Source organism: Molothrus aeneus, chromosome 5 (genome assembly GCF_037042795.1).
Source record: "Molothrus aeneus isolate 106 chromosome 5, BPBGC_Maene_1.0, whole genome shotgun sequence".
Lineage (NCBI taxonomy): Eukaryota > Metazoa > Chordata > Aves > Passeriformes > Icteridae > Molothrus > Molothrus aeneus.
Window position 1 is genome coordinate 19,544,989 of NC_089650.1, and position 19,973 is coordinate 19,564,961.

Here is a 19,973-nt window from a genome sequence, read left to right on the forward strand (position 1 = left end):
CTACACAAATTTCAGCTCTCCCCTGCCCATATTCCCCCACCCCAGGCTTCAGCCCTCTGGCTCTTAGCCTCCCTCCCACTTCCACTCTCAGGGAAACTCTATTAACAGCAGGAACAGGCTTCTGTCTGAACCCTTCCCCAGGTTTCACCTCTGGTGAGCTGGGACCTGCACTGCCATCGTGATTTCTTCTGGGCACGTGCCTGGGAAGAGATGGATCAAGCAAAACCTACTGTTCTATTTTTTTAAGTCTGGACAGCTCCAAGAGGATCCTCATATTGCAGCTGGTCCAAAGCCTCTCCACTCTGATTGCAACTGCTGTGGGGTAATCAGCCACTCATACCACCCACATGCTGCAGGGACAGCTCATTCAACTCTTCAGCCCATACAAAGGGTATAAACCCTGTGTCTCAAGAGCCCTTTCTCTGATTTTCTACCTGTAAGAAATTCAGAGTCTGCAGGCCTAGAACCCCTCTGAGAACTCCTAGGATGGAGAGAAAGACAAGACCACCATGGACTGCACGACATTGGAACGAAATGCAAATCTCTATTTTAGGACATGTTAGTGTCTCACAGAAACAGGCAGCAGCAGTCCATTCACTCAAAAGAAAACCATTAAAAATTCAGTTTTTCAAGTTACTCCTCAAAACACCTCCAAATAGATACATAAATTATTTATAAATATGCAAAAATTACTGCAGGAACAACAACTGGTGTAGCAATCACAGTAGAATTTCCAGTCGTAATAAAACAGTAAATGCAAATTGTCCCAGGGTTGGCTTCTTTGGTGGGAACTGATCTCAGAGCATTTCAGTTTCATGTTAAGAATAAGGAGAAATGATCTTTCTACAAAGCCAAGGCTCTTGTCCCTTCCTCTGAGCTTGCTGTAAAGACAGGCTTTCACATCTCAGCCCCTGAGAAAAGTGTAATATAGCAAATCAGTGGCACAATAAAGTCCTGGGTGGGGGAGACTGCTCCCTCTCCAGGCAGTGTTGCCAGCCCATCTCAGAAGGAACAGGAGAAGCTGTTGCAGAAGACAACTGTCTGAGGAAAGACTTCTCCACTGCCAGTTGCAACTTTCTGCATTATATCCACTGCAAAAAGTTGCAGCATTTCTGCTCCCCTTCAAACTGGGTGTGTTGAGAGAAAACAATCCCTTTTCCCCAAACTATACACTCTGAAATACCTTGGGCCCAGTGGGCCAAGCAATCCCTGAAACTTTATCAGGCCTAGGCCCGTTCTGTGACGTAGGAAGGTGCATGGTGCTTTGTCAGTGGAAGTACTGCACAGACAGGAGACATTCCAGCTGCTACAGCTCAAGACAAGTAGGTGAGGGCTCTGGATTCTGGGTCAGAGAGCAGGGCAGCAGAACCAAGCACAGCAGCAGAGATGGGGTTACAGCACAAAGATAACTGTCAGCATTTCACAGCTATCATACATTCTGTGTCTGGGAATACATGTGTATGTGCACTGGTGTCTATTCAATATTAATTCCTCTCAATTATCACAAGTCTGTCCATCACCTCAACCCCTTGGCTCAAGGGCAAATCTGAACGATGTCAGTGTCTCCTTGCTGCTCCTTGCCATCAGAATGCAGAGTGGGAGCCCCAGGTCAGTCATAGGCAGAGATGCTGCACCAGCTGCTCGAACTGCTCCCGCTGCTGGTAGATGTAGAGCTGAGTGTCCCACAGAGCGTTCACCAGCACGGTGTCGTTCACCTCGTCCAGCATCACCTCCGTGTGCAGCTGAGGGCTGAGCCTGCGGGCAGGAGACAGCATCAGCAGCTGGGCACAGACACAGAGGTGACCAGCACCAGCCTGCCAAGCAGGACACTCCCACCAGGCAGCTCCCACTGCCAGACCCTTGGTCTGTCAGGCTTGCAGAGCAGAGACCTTCCCCCTCCTTCAAGGCCAGCCACACTCAAGGCTGAGCCACAGTGAAGCAGCTGCAGCACACCAGGGACAAGTCTAAAACAGGCTGTGCAGGGTGGAAGGGGGCAGGATGCACATCCCAAAGGGCCGTGCAAGACAACACCTCCCAAAACTCCCTCAACCAGGCCAGATCAGGCGTGCTGGGTGCCTGAGCTCCTGTGGAGGGCCAGGCAGGCTCCATCCTGTCACTGAGGCGTGTGCAGGGGCAGGTCTGGGCAGCCATGCCTCTGGAGGGGATGCCATTTGGGATGACGCACGGCACAGCCAGGTCTGAAGTGAGAGGATAAAAATAGGGCTGTGCAAGAGAGAGGAAAGGAAGCTCCTACCGGAAATAGGGGACATCCGTCATCTCACACCAGGCCCTGGCACGATCCACAGCTGGGCCGTCTGCGTCAGTGCACTGCAGGAGAAACGGCACTCACTTACAGCCTGCCTGCTCTTCCCCTGCCCATCACAGGCTTCCCTGGCACCAAGCCCCAGAGGGAAAATAAAAACCAAGAGCAAGGGCATCCTGGATGGCACTACTCGCCACCAAGAGCTGGGTGGCTCTTCTTTTTCTTTGCTTTTATCATAAGGGCAGCGCTCCTGATCCTTGGGACACAAGAATTGCACCCTACAGACCCTTCATACATCACAGCACAGAGTGGAGTGCCTCATGGAAACTCCCAGGATGATTAGAATGACAGCCTCTTTGGGATTTCATCTGTATCCATTCTGTCCAAGCCCTGTACAGCAGAGCCTGTGATTACTTCAGGCCTACTGGGCTATCCTGGGACAGCTTCCCTAGGTGCCCTGAGATAAAGACAGGAGAAGCAAAAGGACTCGGGGTATTTTCTCACTTCAGGAAGCTAAAAAGGAGATAAAGCAACAACATTAAAATCACAGTCAGAACTTCAGTTCTGATCTTTCTGGCTTTCATCCATTTAGAGTGTTTTCATGAACAACATGTAATGATCATCTTCCTGAAGCATACAAGTGCATATGCCAACTACACACTCCTAAAAACAACTCTCAACTATTGTTTTTAATTAATGACTCTCTCACTTCTCTACTATTTACTAATTTCCTCAGAGGGAAAAACAGAGCTTTTCTAAAGAAAAATGAATTGCTGTTTTCTGAGGGATGATTAATTTTTTCCCCCACGTTGCTCAGATGATAAACAGTTCTTCCTGGAAAGATACCGAGTTTCACAAACTCACACCTGCAAATGTTCCTAAGGGTCACTGACCACCATCCTGTCCTTAGCTCCTTTCAGCTGCAGGAGTATCCCTTGGGGATGAGTGTCCCTTTGGGGCACTCAGAACCCCAAAGAATCAGACAGGTCTTCAGGCCTGCAGTGCTCCTGCAATTTTGAAGTTACCCACTACATCTACAGTCAGAGCAGCATTTACAAAAGGGGGAAGCTGCAAACTGGAAACCTTTTCTCCCTCCCTGCAAGCAGCCCCAGGGGTCTGTTGCCATCCCCTCCTCCCAGTACTCACACAATCCACCACCATCTTGCCAAGCTCCCTGGCCCCAAAGACGGTCTTCGCCAATTCCCAAGGGTTTGAGGGGCGGAAAACATCCACAGAGCTCACTGCGACCTGCGGAGGCTTCCCTGTTCCCAGGGACACCACCAACCCCAATTTCCTCACTTCCTGCTTCCGACCCTGAGGACAAACAAAAGAGCTCTTTGCAATGACCAACAATGAAAGTGAAGCATCTCTTTCACAGCAGCTTCCCAGGGAAGCTCTGAAAGCCAAGGCAAAAGGCTCAGCTGCCTTTTCTTCCCCCATCCTCCCCCAAAATATGGCCTAGTGAGACAGCTGTAACCCACACAACTTCAGCAGTTGCACTGCTCTGTCCCTTCTCCCCTGACCACACCCAAACCCATGGAACCACCCTGGAGATGAGTCCTAGGACCAGATGACCATGAAGCAGTCCAACTCTTCAGTCACTTTGGGAATACATTTCCCCTTTCAGCTATAGGGAGCAATAGCTGCCACTGGTTATTCAACTTTTTGAAGAACTTGCCACACCACACAAGGCACTCACTCTTCAGCCTTGCAGAGTACCATACCCTTGTCTTCTCCATTTCTTTTTGGGCAGAAAAAGGCCCCGCAGAGCCATGTCAAGGGCCACATACAACCATCAGCTCAATCATTCTGGTTCAAAGAAGCAAGGAGAGGCTGATGACACTGTCTCCCCATCTCACAACCTTGTTGGGAGAGGTATCTCACCTCCCAGACACTATTCCCAGCACATATCCCCCTCCATACACTCCATTTTAGGGTGCTGCACTGCTAACTTATTTCTCCACTAAGATGCATCCACTCTCACACCTGCTTCTTCTTCAAGAGAGGCTCAGTGGGGCCTAAACCCTCCAGTTACCAGTCAAGGCTAGGATTTCCCTCACCTTTTTGGTCAGTGTCTTGTTGTACTCGTGGATCTCTGCCATAGCATCAAGGGTGGGGTTGTTGGCCAGCAGCCCTCCATCCAGGAAACGGCCAATGGGCCGGAAATAAGTGGGAGCTGCACCGCTGCAGCGGGCAGCGCGCCACACGAGCTGCTCTGTGAGGGACAGAGAGCAAAAGGCCTCCTGCAGCAACTCTGCTGTGCACAAAAAGCTCCCCAGCTCCATCAACACAAATCAGGATGGCTTGCAATCCCAGGAAATCCTGCCCAACATGGTTGTGCCTCTTTCTACCAACAGCAGGGTGCTTGGATGCATAGGATGACTCCAAGGGACTTTAAAAGATGTTCTCACCACTTCCTACATATCCTGGGTAAAATTCACTCTCTATCCATTTTCTTGCTGCTATTTTGATAGTGAACCAGGTATGTGTGCCAGACCAGGCAGCAAGCTGGAGGGGGCTGCATGCTTCAGTTACATGGCTTTTCCATGTTTTTCTGTAGGAGCCCAGGGAAAGATGCTGATTGTATGCAGGACTCCTCTAGCAGACCCCTTCCCTCATGTACTGGGAACAGGGCCTGGCTAGTGAGGTTCAGGAGAAGCCAAGGGAGGAGGAGAGAGAAAAAATGGGAACCATCACTAGGACCTAGTTACAAGCCAAGACCACGGATGAGACATTGCTGATTTTCAGGGAGGAAGAGCATGAAATCTGAGGGATGAAACTTCCCCAACTAACCAGATGGACTTGTGTGTACCATCATTTACCTTCTGGCTGAGTGAGTGGCTGGAAAGATGCACTTGTCTTGTATTCAGTGGAGCGTTTTGTCTCTGGTACAGGGTAATTCCGGAAAAGGTGGAGCTCAGCTGGCTGTCGGTCACACAATGTCCCTGTCACCATAACCCTGAAGAAGCAGAAATGAGAGAATAAGAATAAGATGGAAAAAAAAAATACTTACGGTTTCAATAGTCTGCATGTCACACTCCTCCAGATCTGCTCTAAGGCTGAGCATCTCTGCTGACACAGGTCTACAGCATGTGTGAGACAGCATCAACCAGCACAGCCTGAGGCAGGACTTACTTGGGTTTTCGGACATCTGTCATTTTGGTGTTCTCCCCAAATTCCTTCTTCAAGAACTCATCCAGGGGCTCGGACTCGTAGGGCCGAGAGCCCCGGAACACCATGTCCTTCATGCGGAAGTACAGGCAGCGCATGTAGTCCATGGACTTCCCTGAGATGGGCAACAGTGTTGGCAGGAGCAGGCAGTGGGAGGAAAGGCAGGCAGAACAAACAGCACATCAGAGCAAGGCTTTCCCAGGACAAGTGGGAGTTTGGAGGCATCACTCCCAATCCAATTCCCTTCCCAAGCTGCCTGTGATCACCTTGGTTCTTAGCAGCATGACTGGGAAGGATTAGAGAGGAAGAGCAAGCTCGGAGCAGCTTCCCGTTACCAGAATGTATCAAACACCTTGCCCTAAGGCCTCTGTGAAGAGCACAGGAAATACAGAACATTGAACTCTGCCACCATGCACTCCCCAAAATCCAGAAAGTTGCTCAAAGCCAGCTGACATGAGAAGCAAGCGCAAAGCCAGGTTGAGGCTTTCCTTCATTAAGGAATATCCCTTCCCTCCTTTGGCAGGACTCAGAGAGGCAGCTCCCACCACACACCTGCTCCCCCAGGAGGAACACTCAGACCAGAGTGAGAAGGGATCCATTATGTCCTCACCATGTACAATAGCCAAGGCCAAGATCCCTCCAGTGCTGGTCCCCGCAATCCAGTCAAAGATCTCACGAATGGGACGGCCTGCAGCCTTTTCAATAGCCAGGAGAAGCTGGATGAGCACAAGGCCACGGATGCCCCCTCCATCCAAGCACAGGAGCCGGTCCTGACTGCAGAGAGACAGACACAGATGACTGGGAGCTGTGGGATAGATTATGAATCACAGAACACTCTGTGGGAACATGGCCCTGGGGACAGGAAGCTATGCCAGCAATTAGATTGCTGCAGACAGTGTAACTGGTGAATAAATAAATCCAGCAGTGCCTTCTCAGGTGCAAATAAGACATATCCAATAAGCCTTGTCAGAGCTGGTGCAACATCCTTTGCTCTTGCATAGCCACCTTGAAACTTTACACCAGAAAGAGTGACCAGCCAAAACCACACCCAAGTCCTTTACTACACAGTAATGGGTATTGGGTCATGAATAAAAAAAGCAGACAGACCTAAATCCTGCCAGCAGCACTTCAGTGCCAACTCCTTCTCCACTCCGCACAAGGTGAGGCGCAGGCACTGCCGAGACAGTGCAGAGGAGCTGAGTGAACATCAGGGCAGTGTGCAGAGATGGGGAAACCACAAAGCCAAAACAGTGTTGGGTGCCCAGTAGCACAGGGAAGCGACAAAGCAGGGTTTCACTTCCTGAGCTCAGGCTCTACTGCAGCTCCAGGCAGGACAGACAGGGGTTATTTATGGAAACAAGAGATTTCTCAAAAGATGCTGGAAAAACTGCAATGTTGATGGACATGAAACAATGTCAGCTCTGAGGATGCCATCCCCATAAGGTGTGGGAGGGGAGAATTCACACACAGATTTCACCTTCAAGTTGCACAGGAGCCTGAACAGAAGCTGTTCCTCACTTACTTTCTTCTAGCCTCACTGGGCATGTCCACAACATCTGGTGCCTTCAACAACTGTCCAAGCGTTGTGGAAATATACAGAAGGTCCTTGTACCCTAGAGGGCCATGAACATGCAAATGGGAAAAAATAAATTAGAGATCACCAATGTGGTAACTGATTTCCACCATAAACAAAAAGAGAATATCCAACTCCCTTCCCCATCGAAAAAAGGTCCCTGCAGGAGACACAAGCCATCTTACCCACAGCCAACAGGTACCCCCCAAATTTAACTCCACACCAAAGGACAGCAACACCACCCTTTGGAGCAGGCAGCTGTAGATGCACTGGAAAAGACAGGATTTGGAGAAGCAGATGATGTGCACAGTGGATGAGAGAAGGCAGAGCCCAGCAGCCACTACGCAGTTTACTGCAAGCTGTTAGGATAAAACCTAAATCTACTCCTCAAAGTAACCTAGGCAGGAGAGCTGTGGGGACAGGGTGACTTGTCATTACCCCTCAGCTGACGTTCACCCAGGCCACCCTGGGTGTGGGGCACCAATCCAAGCTAGGTGAGAAGCCAGCCTGTGAAACCAGAAGAAGAAAGAAGGGGGAAGAGAAGTTACAAACTCCTGCCAGCACCCATGCCAGAAGGAGGCTGTGGACGACAATGAATTGTGGTGAGGAGGTTCTTCAAGGGCAGAGTCCACAATAAAAAAGGGTTTTGCTCTGTCACTGCATCAGAGCTAGAACTGGGTATGGGTTGCTTTCACTGGGCTGTGGTGAGAAGAAAGTCCTGGTGTCAACAGCCACTGAGATTTGTAGTGACACAGACACATTCCAGGCTTGTTCTCTGCCCCCATAGGAGAGCCTTTGCAAAGAAAACCTCCAACCTGAGATGGGAAGTGGTCCACAAGCAGATGTTAGCCACTTTCATGCTCTTCTCATGACCCTCCAAGTCAACTCCCCTGCTGCCTAGTCCACAACCCCTCTTGTTGCCTCCTCCTGAGCTCTGGAGCTCCCTGAAGGCAGAAAGCCCACCACTTAGAATAGACCTACGTCCTTATTCTGGGCAGCATAGACCACAAGGTTCAATACAACCAAATGTCCCACACTAGGCTTTTCCTATGCATAACAAACCCCATGATCAAGGTTGCTTATCCTCAGGCTTCACCCCTTCCCTCTCCCAGGTGCTGGTCTCCAGGATCTGAATAAGTGACACTTCTAAATCTCCTTGTGCCCAACACAACACTTGGAGGTCCTCAAGGCAGACCAGCACCTTCTCTTCTACACATGACCCAGTGGACAAAGTACCTGCAGGCTAAGTGCCCCCTCTTCCAGACATGTGAGGGAATCAGTCTTTCTTTTTACAGAGCTACATTGTGTCAGGTCTATAAAACAAATGTTTTGAGTACAAGAGTTCAGAATACACAGAGAGGAAAAGCAGAGAAAAGAGATGGGATCCTGGAACAGGTGGATGAGGACAGTCACCACAGAGTCAGCAGGCAGTGAGAGCTTTGACAGTTCCCAGAGCACGGCCCATCTGAAGAAGAGGTCTGAGACAGCACTGTGAAGCAAGAAGGGAGAAGAGCGAGAGAGGGCCAGGGAAGGCTTTACCTAAGCTGTTGAGGTTGCTCCGCGGGGAAGGTTGGCCTTCCAGGAAGGAGGCAGCAGATGGTGCCAGGCCTGGGGAGTCAGGGTTGGGTGGTGGGTGGCAGCGTTCGGTCCCTACAGTTTGCAGCAGGTCTAAGAGCACTTTCCGGTTCGCACCTTCGGTGACCAAGGGGGAGTTACAGATCAGAAACAGAATCAGTGCATGTGCACACCAGGGGGGAATGTGCTCTGCCGAATTCACAGCAGGCCTGACCCTCACAAAGCCTCTGGGATGACCTGGGGAAGGGCAAAACACATCCCAGGTATCTCTCCCTAAAGGCCAGGCAGCAGGACTTGTGCACAGCAGGAGTATCCACTGCTGTGCAGCTTCAAGGGTATGTGCCACACACTTCTTTGGCCCTGAAGACCTGCCCATGTCTGCCTGTCCCTGGGCAGTTCAGCAGTGCTACGTCATCCCGTTGTGAGCCTGCAGTGCCTGACATGGTGGCCCGAAAGGGGGGAGTGCATGCCAGCTTTTCTTCTTGCATCTCTGTGCCACAGAAGAGAAATTCATCAAGGGCTATTAATACAAAGCCTGTACTGCTAGCAAAGTAGGTACCTACTATGTGAGCAACTAGAAGCTGGGAAAGCATGTTGGAGAAGCATCACCCATGCATGGCACGTTTTCAGTTCTCCCCAAGACACTGTTTTGGCCACCAAGGGGAGACAGGATGCTGGGCTCACCCTGTAAGGCTGCTGACATGCTCCCTCACCTTTGCTGCTCCTGGCTGCCAACAGTCCTGGTGTCTCTCCAAAATCATTGGGAATCTCAACATCTCCTCCAAAGACAATGATCGCTTTGATCATATCCAGGTGGTCATGCTAGGGGACAAGGGAAAGCTCAGAGCCGCTAGATGATTTCTCATTCCTTCCCTCCCCTTTTCATTAGCCAAAGCACCCACAAGGGAACACCACACGAACAGCCAGAATTTCAAAGGACTCTGTCGCTGTCTCAACCCTTCCAGAGAACCGTCTCTCCTCCCCAGCAGGCCCTGCAGGAGCTCACCTTCATGGCCAGGTGCAGCGGCGTGTTGCCGTCACGGCCGCGGGCGTTGGTGTGGGCGCCGTGGGTCAGCAGCACCATGGCGCAGTCCAGGCGGCCCCTCTGCACGGCGATGTGCAGCGCCATGTCGGCCGTGCCGCTGCTGGCGTTCACCTCCGCGCCGTACTCCAGCAGCAGCCGCGTCAGCTGCCCCCGCGCGCACGGACCGCGGCAGGAACAGATAAAGCAGCCGTGAGCACAACCGGCTGGGCACTCCAACCATCCAGGCCTCATGGCAAACAAAGCAGGGGAACAGGAGGGAGCCTTAGCCTGGATACAGGTGGCTGGCAGATGCCAGCTGAATTGTTCCAAGCACTGGGGTTTCTCTGTCTTCTACCACAGAACTAGATGGTGGCTGCACAATCTGGCTGCAGCTTCTGGATCCTTTGGGACTGATACACAACCATAATGAATGGCTGAGATCAATGGAAAAAAAACCAGTTCCTACTCAGGCCAGGATCCTTGCAGACTGAAATAAAAATTCTTCCTTCTGAGCGGCTCTTTATAAGCCAAGCAAATTCAAGTCTGCTCTGAAACTCCACGGGACATTTCTGAGAGGAATGGGTTATTGCAGGAGGGAAAAGAGCCCTCCTATAGCAACGCCCTCTGCCAGCAACAAGCATCATTCAGGTGCTCCAGCATGGCATATCACCATCCTGCCCAGCTCTGGCAGGAGATGGTCTTTCCTCCACTCACCACCACTCTGTGCCTACCTCACACTTCCCCTGCAGTTTCTGAAGCAGCAATCTGTTTGCTCCCAGGAAACCGGCAGGTAATGAGAAGAGAGCTCCCTCCAGGGGCAACTATGCTTCATGGACACTGCTGCAATTTCTTCAACAAAAGGGAAAAGGGACAAGCTGGCAGCTTCACAGCCATGGATGAAATACTAGGAATGAGCCCACCAATTTATTTCACTGCAAGGCTCCACTGCTCTGTTCCCTGTGGCAAACAGCACCAACTGGCACAGTGCGAAGAGAATCAAACACTGGGCTGCTGGCTGGGCTCTGACACTCCCAGGGCTCTGCACATGCACTCAGACAAGTTAGCCACAGAAGGAATTAACTGGGGGCTGGGTAGCAGCACAGGCCCTCTCCATGGATTGGCTCTACTTACCTCTGCCTTCTTTGCCCAGTGCAGTGGAGTGGCATCATAGCGCGGGTCCTTGGAGCAAACCTGGCTGGCATCTGCCTCGAGAATGGCCTGGGCACACCTGGGAAACACAGTGAGATGACAGGATGGGTGGCTGCTGTCTTGACTCAAGACCTCCACTCACATCACCGCCTGCCTTCTGCCCAGAGGAAAACCAGGAAACCCTGCAGCAGCAGCAGCAGCATCTCTGCAACACCTGCGAGTTCCTCAGCTGCACTTTTGTTTTGCTCTTCACAGAAAGTGTGGGCACAACAGGAAGCATACAAGCCAAGCGGTGTTGGGAGCAGGAGAATCTCTCCAATTACAAATTGTGGAGCAACATCTGGGTGCTTCTCTAATTCAGGAATATGTAATTTCTGGAAACTCTCCAAACCTGAGAAGCAAAATTCTTCTCCTCTCTTTCCATGGAAACATGGGGATAAAACTATAATAGTTAAATACTTGCTGAAATTAAGATTCTGTGTACTTCCCTATGAGTGAAAAATCACACCTGTTGTGAAGAGACCAATATCTGGTGCCTAGAAAACAGGGTAGGTGTGCTCATGAAATTTGGTTATCTTCTCCACTACCACCAAAAAACCCTGTACAAGAGATAGAGCCCCAGTGCAACCTCAGTGACCTATCCCCATTCTGGGCTTCTGAATGTGGGTCTAATGTTGGGAAGTACTTTTCAAAATGCTTAAAAATCAGCTGTCAGCAGGTAGTGTTGTCTTGAAAGCCCTGTTTGTAGAGCCTGGACACTCTTTGAACATTAAGTGTTATAAAGCATATACAAATAGAATTGAATTTCTCTGAAAAAAACAGGGAGTAAATATTGTGCTTCATTGGATTCCCTTCCAGAGTGTGTTATTAAGAGTCAAGAGCACCTCTGGTCTACAGGAGATAGGAAAAACTAAGGTTTGAAATGAAAGCTTATTAGGATCAGAGCACTCAGAGGTACAGCAATTAATACTATCTAAGCATCAGCCAATCATCTTCCTACAGATCATTCTGAAAAAAAGCATTTCACAAACATATCTTTTTAAATCTGTCTTTCTCCTGATGTCTGATACTGAACAAGGTACTAATTCCAGGACAAAAAGGTTTTATTCTGAAAGCCTTTCTTTCCCACACCAGCACTTCCCTTTTTTTTTTTTGCCAGTGACTACACACGAGACTTGTCCTACTGAGCACAGGCCTGGCCAGTGCTGAGCAAGCGCACAAGTCCCCAGGCTGGAGGGGACCCTACATACCCCTTGTGGGAGAACTTCAGAGCTGTGTGGATGGGGTAGCCCAACGTGCCCACGACGCTGCAGCTGGCACGGCACTTCAGCAGGGACCGAACCATGTCCTCCTTGCCCATCTGGCATGCAAGGTGCAGAGCTGTCAGCCCTTCGTGGTTCAGGTGGTCCAAGCCAGTAGTTAGGGGTCTGCCCAGGAGCTGGAAGGAGGAGACAGTAAATAAATAAGTAGACAGACAACATGGAAGAGCACTGTCTCTTCTTGCGCTCTGAGGACAGACTCTGGAGCACGGGACCCCTCACAATGCTCCAGTCTGTCCTCTCCATCCCTGCTCCCTGTAAATTGCAGATCTGTTACGTGCTGACTGCTTTGTTGCAGAAAAGTACCTCATTGCCACACTGGGGAAACCCTGCAAGCCTGGTGCACACATGAGAAATGGGAATTCACTTTCTTTGATTTAGCAAGGAATCAATACAGAAAACAAGCAAACATGAGACAGATCAGACAACAAGCCAAGTTGATGCCACCAGAGAACTAAAGAAGATGATATCTTTTCAATACAAGGTTCCTAACTGCCCACTCCACTGCATGGCAAGCCCTGACCCTCATCCTACCTCATTGTGCATTAGGAAACTCCAACACGGATGGGTGGGCAGACAGAGAGCTGTCACAATAGGTATTGGGCAAATGTGAACGTTGTAGCCGTGGGGAAGAGTCAGTCTCAGGCTCACACCAAGTCTTGGGGAGCTGACAGACCTCAGGAACCATGTGCAAGGCCACCCACGCCTTACAAACCCCGTCGCTCTGCCCAGCATTTCTCAGCAATCAAGAACACCTACAACTTCAGACTGTCTCTGCCTCGAGGCTCTGATCACTGTCCCCCATGCAAGGCCACTCAGTTCAAACAGCAGGTCCTGCAGCTCAGGACAGCCCAGGGCAGCTCCAAACTGTCCTTCACTCTGTGGGCAGCACACAATCCCCCATGGCAGCCTCAGCACACACTTCCCTACAGGAGCACTCTGCCCAAAACCAAACACCCTGCTCACAGGAGAGAGGGAACAGACAGCCACAGGCCTGAGGAAAAGCAGGATGAAGGCCTGAAGCAAATAGCAGCGAAGGATTACTTTCTGAGGAAACTTGCTTAATGTCCTTGTTTGAATGCTGGGTGGAATCTGCATTCTGAATATGGGAAACAGCACCAGTAACGAGGGGATGTAAGAGGCTGAAATCAGGCTCAAGCAATAACTCAACAGAGGGAGCTGACTTTCTCCTCCCCTGTGTGTAGCTGTTTTCCCATCTCTAGCACAGCACAGAGAAGACGCGTTCTAGTCCCACTTTCTCCCAGACTAGAAGTCGCTCCCACCTCAATGATCTGGGGGTTGTTTCCTCGCACAGCGTAATGGAAAACAGTCTCCCCGCTCTTGTCGGTGATGTCCACCCGTGCGTGGCATTCCAGCAGCTCCAGCAGGCACTCCACATCCCCCTTGCGGCACGCCAGGTGCAGCGGGGTGCAGCCGTCCTCGCTGTCAGTGCTGTTCACGCAGCTGCAAGAGAGGGCTCAGCGTCAGGCCTGGGAACGGCCACGGGGAAGAGGAGGGCAGGCAGCTGCTCCAGGAGCTGACACAGAGGTGCCCTCCATCTGGTGTGACCATGAGGTTCAGGAAAGCCCAGCCTCTTGCCAGGGAAGAAGCACAGGGAAGGGACATCAAGCAGCCCTGCCCTGGACTTTCTCCTTGATATGCTGCTTCTTGTCCTGCCCTCCATATGGGATCAGCACCCTCTGCCCAAAGGAAGGCAGACGACAGGTTACACTCAGCAACCTGGCGATGGTGCTGCTATTTGCCCTCCAGTCCCCTAACTCCTCACCAGTCTGCCCTATCCTTGCTATACCTGTGCTGGTTTTCACTCGGGTAGAGTTAATTTTCTTCACAGAGGCTGGTGTGGAACTTTGTTTTGGATTTGTGCTGAACACAAAGTTGACAATACAGAGATGTTTTTGTTATGGCTAAGCAGGGTTTACACAGAGCCAAGGCCTCTTCTGCTTTTCATACTGATCCACTGGTAAGGAAACTGGAGGTTTCCAGAGGAGGCTGGAGGAAACACAGCTGGGACAGGTGACCAAAGGGATTTTCCAGCCCATATGACACCATGTTTATTATATAAAGCGTGGGGAGAAGGAGGAAAGGGGGTACATTTTGAGTGATGGTGTTTGTCTTCCCAAGCCACCACAATATGTGATGGAGCCCTGGAGGTGGCTGAACACCTGCTTGCCCATGGGAAGCAGTGATTCAATTCCTTGTTTTATTCTGCTTGTGTACATGGCTTTTGCTTTCCCTTTCTTTATCTCGACCCAGGTTTTTTACTTTTTGCCCTTTAAATTCTCTCCCCACTTCCTCTTGTGGAAGAATGAGGAGTGGCTGCATGGGGCTCGCCTGCTGGTTGGGGTTAAATCACAGCAGAACTTCCCCATGAAAAAACAAGTCTTTTTGTCCAAAATCTCTTTCCAGACAGTCCTACCATACCTCCACTCTCAGTGCTTACAAAGTGAGCAAAACCTCCTCCAAAAATCTACTCCACCAGGGTTGCAATAACCTAACCCGTGTCTCTAGCAGGACACCTCAATCCTTTACTTCAAACACCAGCGCTGCAGGCCCTGCAGCAGCAGGCTGAAGCCCACCAGCCAGCTTCCACGGCAAAGAAGGGACACTCCAATACAGCCCAGCCTGCCCTCCCAAGCTTCTTCTGAGCAGGGACCCCCTGCAGACAGAGCACTTCCTTGCCTCAGGATGTGGTTGTGCCGGAAGGTCTCGCGGCGGCCGAACTCCACGGCGATGTGTGCCGGGGACCAGCCGGGGTAGCTGCGGATGCAGTCGCTGAGCTGCTGCAGCTCCTCCAGGGACAAGGGCTGGCACGAGCTCTCGTAGAAAGGGCGCAGCTGCCGGGCATATTGCTCAAAGTACACCAGGGCGTCTGCTTCATTGTCCAGCTGGAAGAGCCTGGAGAAAAGGCAAGCATAGGGTTCATCCTGCTTAAAGGAATAACCCCAATCCCGTGTATGAGGGAAACGGCTCTTTTCCAAACGGCAGTGCTGGGAACTTTCTTCTACTTCTCCAACTAGTGTCATCCTTATTCCAAGGGAAGCAGGGAGACTACTTCACTGGAAGAGAGCATCCCTGTTCCTGAACAATGTTAGGTTTTGCTCAGAAGTATCCTGTGGTTGCTGAACACCAACAGAAACTAGCAGCAGAAATGCATAGGGACACATGGATGCCCTGAACCATACCACGGCCGCCTGTAGTCGCGATGTTTGGACCTCGTCCTGATTCCACGAGCTGTTTTGCGGCAAATCCTTCACCAGCACACGCACTGCCTTCCATCCCTCCCAGCCCACCTGCTGCTTCAACATAACACCCCACGCCCACGGCCTCGAAGCAGCCCCGACATCAGCAGTTTGGGGTCTTTGTTTTCCCACGTCGGCAGGGACGGCTAAAGGTCTGTCACTCACCGGAACGCGACCTGCGGGCTCTGCGAATTCACCAGCAAGCAGTCCCAGGAGCGAGAGAGGCTGTTCTTGTAGAGAGCCACCCTGCCCTCCTCCCGCAGGCAGGTGTGACCGGCGTACTCGGCGGCCGGCACCTCCCTCACGCGGTACGGGTTGGAGAAGATCTGCGAGACGCTGCTGAAGGTGTCCAGCAGCCGCCCAAAAAACTGCATCTTCCCGGAGCCTTAGGCGGCTTCTCCCGAGGGAAAGGCGGCCACTGGCTCCGCCGGCCCTGCCCTTACACGCACGGCGTGGCCCGGAGCGCGGCCGGGTGACAGCGAGGCCGGGAACGGGATCGGGCTGGATCCGGGGATGGCGCCGGGCAAAGCACGACGGGCCCCCAGCGCCCCCCGCGCACCGCCCCCCGCGCGCCGCCCGCCGCCCGCCAATCGACGGCACCGCCCCCCGGGACGGGCCAATCAGCGGCGTCGCTTCCGGGGCAGGGCCATGGGGGCGGGATTAAAGCCTCGCCCGCCGCCTGCCGGGGGAGGAGGGCGGAAGGCGCCATCTTTGTGAGGGGCGGGGCGACAGGGGTGGGGCCGCCCTTCTTAAAGCGGTAGCGGCCCGTTTCTGTGGGGCGTTCTGCTCCCGGCACGGCCGGTCATCGGTCCTGCGCCACCGCTGAACTCAAGTTCAAGCCAGTGCTTTTGGAGCGCGGCCGTGTTGACAGCGCGGCGTGCGGTGCGTGCTGGCACCGCGCGGTGTACGCTGGCACGGCCGGGCGCTTTAAGGGCAGCGGCCGCCCCGCGCGGCAGCGGCGGGGAGGGGGCGTGGTGAGGGTGACGTCACCGCATGACTGTGTTTTTATGAATGAAAAGAATCCGCGGGTGAGTAATCGCGGAGAGCGAGGTTGGCGGCGCCGCCCGACGCCCCAGCCCGGCAGCGGCCCCGCGGGAGCAGCGCAGCCGCCAGGTGAGCGCCGGCCGGAGCGGCCCCTCCGCTCCCGCCTTGCCTTTTCCCCTCGAGGGGCGGCCGGGAGAAGGGGGCGGCGGGGTCCGGCACCGGCTGGAGGCCTCTCTGCCGCCGCCGAAGGCGGGGATCGGGGCTGGGACTAGGGCTGGAGGGAACGGGACGGGGGGGCCGGCCGGTCCGCCGCGCTCGGGGCCGTCGGTTCTTCCTTTCCAATTCCCGGCCACCGCCCTGGAGGGATCCGCCGCCGCTCATTCGGCTCCGGCGGCGGATCCCCGGCCCGGATTGCATCAGCTTCCAGCCGGCCCGGCTCCACCTTTCCCGCCGCCCCCCTCCAGCCCCTCATTCCTCTCGGGGCGCTCTCGGCCCCGTCCCGGCCCCCCTCGTCCCTCTGAGGGCTCTCCTACCGAGACCGGGGTTCCCCGAGGCGGGGAGAGGCTGTTGGGCTGCGGTCCGGAATCCCGGACCCCTCCTCACTCTCCGAACCCGGGGCGGGGAGGGCCCGGCCATCGGCGAGGGGCAGGCACCGCTTCCGTGACTTTCACCCTGGGCTGCTGAATCACGGGGCGGCCACTTCACCCGCCTGCGCTTCGTGACCGCGACCCTTCGGCCGCCCCCGGAGCTGGGGACACCCGACCCTCGCGCCGGGACCCGCGAGGCTCTCGCCGGGCGGTGGGGCGGCACCTCCCCGCGGGTCCCGGCTGGGTGACTTCGCCACGGTGTCATTCGGTGGGGCTGCTGCTTTTACTTTCCTTTCAGCCTCGGGCGGATCTCGCCTGTGTTCCCTCCCCGCGGGGAAGGCTTGGCTTCCCAGCAGGCGGCTGGGGCATTTTGGGTCCCCTGGGCAGAGCAGCATCCCAACCCTCTCGCGATGGGATGAAGGAGGGTGGGAGGTCCATCCTTGCCCCATTATTATTATTATTATTATTGCTTGCAGTCATCATTGCTATAAATGTACTTTTTAAAAGGAGTGGGGTGAGTCATGCGGCCCGGGGTGGGGGAGATGTGGGCAGCGGGCAGGGGACCAGCAGGGCCGGTGTCCTCTCTTCTGAGGTGAGGAACACGGGGCTGGCAGTAACCAGCTTTTCTCCTGGCTGCTCAGCAGGGCCGGAGTGAGGAAAGGATGGCTGCAGACGGGCTCTCCAGCAAGGCTTTGAAGGTGAGCACCAGTGGGAACAGGGGCGTGGGAGTCAGTGGGCTGGTTTTGGGGGTCTCAGGCAACCCAACCACCCCTCTCTCCGGCAGGTGAAGCGGGAGCTGGGGGAGAACACTCCGCTGCTGTCAGATGAGGAGCTGATGGGGCTCTCGGTGCGGGAACTCAACCACCACCTGCGGGGCCTCTCCAAGGAGGAGGTGGCGAGGCTGAAGCAGCGTCGTCGGACGCTGAAGAACCGGGGTTATGCTGCCAGCTGCCGAGTGAAGCGTGTCTGCCAGAAGGAAGAGCTGCAGAAGCAGAAGATGGAGCTGGAGTGGGAGGTGGACAAGCTGGCCCGGGAGAACGCTGCCATGCGCCTGGAGCTCGACACCCTGCGTGGCAAGTACGAGGCCCTGCAGGGCTTTGCCCGCACCGTGGCCACTCACGGGCCTCCCGCCAAGGTGGCTACGGCCAGTGTCATCACCATTGTCAAGTCCAGCACCAACCAGGCCACCTACTCCTAGTGCTGGCCTCCATCCCCCGGCTGGACACAGTCCTCCCTGGGGTGCCTAACCCATGAATTGCCTCCCAGCCCTTCCCCAGCCTGTGCCCAAAATCCTCTTTCTCCCATCCCTTGACCTCCAGCTCCCCCAGGTAGGGAGGGCTGCTGCTATGTGGGTGCTTGGATGGAGGACAGGACCTCACTGGTGACCTCCCTAGCCCCCTCCCCTCTTGGGTGTGCAGACAGGAGAGAGTGAACCCACACAGTGGGGAAGCATCCCACAGCTCCAAGCTGGTAGGAAAATGCCAGGTGCCTCATTTTTGTGAGGGCATGGGAGAGCTAAATGTCGGCCAGGCAGTCCCAGGAGCATGTGCCAGAGAGGGAAAAGAGGAGAGAGAGGTCTTGCAGTGTAGGGGAAGAAGGCATGATGGAAGTCTATCGGCATTGGGCAGACAACCTGGGCCACAGCTGGAGCAGGGGAGGAGGTGGCAGCATGTCTGAAATCTCTGGGGATGCAGATGGCAAGGGAAGGTTAGCAGGTCAGAGGGGGAGATAAAGTGGCTGTGTGTTAATGCCTGGTAAGGGTGAATGGAATGGGAAAGCACTGTGGCAGCTTGTGGTGCTGGAGGACCGCAGAGGTGATAGTGAGTGGGCAGGGGTGAGCTGGGAGATGTGAGTGGGTCAGCCCAGGCTGTTGTCCACAAAGGGGAGAAGCAGTAGTGCTGTTTTATCTTTCTCTATCATGCACATCCTTCACGCCTCTTCCTGCTGACGGGACACTCAGCCTGGCCAGGTGTCTGAAATACAGCAGCACTGGCAGGAAGGAAACAGAGGCAGCTGGAGCAGAGATAAACACTGTTTTGCTCAGCACAGGCCAGCTTGTATGGCTCCACCAAACCCTCCCGGGTGCCCCACTGCCTACAAGGCCCATGGAAAGGTGCTCCCGGCCCTCAGAGTCAGATGTGGAGGCAGAGAGAGGGGTAGAGGTGCAGGAGGTGGGAAGTAGGGGTGGAGAGCATCCCTACTCCTTGGAGCTGCCTGGCGGGCAGGTAGGCTCCTCCCTTTGGTTTTCCTCCAGCTTGGACACCGGTGTGGGACAACCGGCTCTTGAGCAGGCTGAAAGGCTGGAGAAGAGCTGGGTTCTCTAAATGCAGGCAGCACAGGGGAGGGAGCGGGAGGCAGGTCCATCTTGGGATCTGCTGCCTACTGTAGATGATTCCCCCGCCCCTCCGTTCTGCCCCTGCCTGGGTATTGCCACGCCAGCCGCCCTCGGCTGCAGCCTCTGTTCTTCCCTGTAGAGAGGTGTCTGCCACTCCCGGATGGGGCACTGTGGTTGGCATCCCCCACCCCGACTCCTCTTGGGTTTATTTATTGCACGAACATAAGTTATTTTCACGTCCTCTTTGCCATTCCGCCTCTCGGCACAGCCAGGATGTTGGTACAGAGCCGTACTTTATATTTTATATATGCAAATCACATTTTATCTTATACTTATATAGAGCAAAAAAAAAACTTATTTATTTTCTGACTTACAGTATGTGTCCTACCCGACTCCTCTGTATTTTGTAGACTTTACAAATAAAGCAAATTCTTTTTTTTTTTTTTCCACAGTGGTAGTGTGTTTGGTCCTTCTTGAACTTGGGGCAGAGCTATGTCTGAGACCAGGTTTTCTGTTTCCCTCTGGCCTTGCTGCAGGACATGCTCAAGAATGTGCCAAAAAAAGATGGGATGGGGGATAGCTCATGGCTTTTTAGGACAAAACCAGATTTATAGTCTCTGAGAGAAAAGGGCTAAAAAAAGCATGCTTAATACACCCCCAAAGCACTTGCTTTCAGGAGCTGTGCAGCTGTGCTGAATCAGTTTTTCCTGGGAAAGATAATGCTTTTCACTAC

At 53.6% G+C, this 19,973-nt stretch overlaps 2 protein-coding genes across 9 annotated transcripts; one reads left to right on the top strand and one right to left on the bottom strand.

Moving 5' to 3' along the window:
- Positions 1-524: 524 nt before the first annotated feature.
- Positions 525-15,863, bottom strand: PLA2G6 (phospholipase A2 group VI). 4 transcript variants are annotated; one of them, XM_066550163.1, is made up of 16 exons: positions 15,500-15,863; positions 14,775-14,990; positions 13,358-13,538; positions 12,006-12,193; positions 10,738-10,834; positions 9,589-9,771; positions 9,296-9,404; positions 8,547-8,699; positions 6,957-7,047; positions 6,045-6,208; positions 5,399-5,549; positions 5,086-5,222; positions 4,324-4,478; positions 3,410-3,577; positions 2,255-2,328; positions 525-1,755 (listed from the first exon to the last, which is right to left on the bottom strand). In XM_066550163.1, the coding sequence occupies exons 1-16, from the start codon at positions 15,706-15,708 to the stop codon at positions 1,614-1,616; spliced, it is 2,418 nt and encodes an 805-aa protein (XP_066406260.1). In that variant the 5' UTR covers positions 15,709-15,863; the 3' UTR covers positions 525-1,613. The 4 variants fall into 4 exon arrangements, 3 of the variants coding, with proteins under 3 accessions (XP_066406260.1, XP_066406262.1, XP_066406261.1); XM_066550165.1 differs by lacking the exon at positions 9,589-9,771; XM_066550164.1 differs by lacking the exon at positions 8,547-8,699.
- Positions 15,864-16,318: 455 nt separating this feature from the next.
- Positions 16,319-19,691, top strand: MAFF (MAF bZIP transcription factor F). 5 transcript variants are annotated; one of them, XM_066549850.1, is made up of 3 exons: positions 16,319-16,457; positions 17,558-17,603; positions 17,690-19,691. In XM_066549850.1, exons 1-3 carry the CDS (start codon positions 16,342-16,344, stop codon positions 18,101-18,103), a joined length of 576 nt encoding a protein of 191 aa, XP_066405947.1. In that variant the 5' UTR covers positions 16,319-16,341; the 3' UTR covers positions 18,104-19,691. The 5 variants fall into 5 exon arrangements, with proteins under 5 accessions (XP_066405947.1, XP_066405942.1, XP_066405944.1 ...); XM_066549845.1 differs by having other exon boundaries at positions 16,345-16,447; positions 17,547-17,603; XM_066549847.1 differs by having other exon boundaries at positions 16,349-16,447; positions 17,550-17,603.
- The last annotated feature ends 282 nt before the right edge of the window (positions 19,692-19,973 follow it).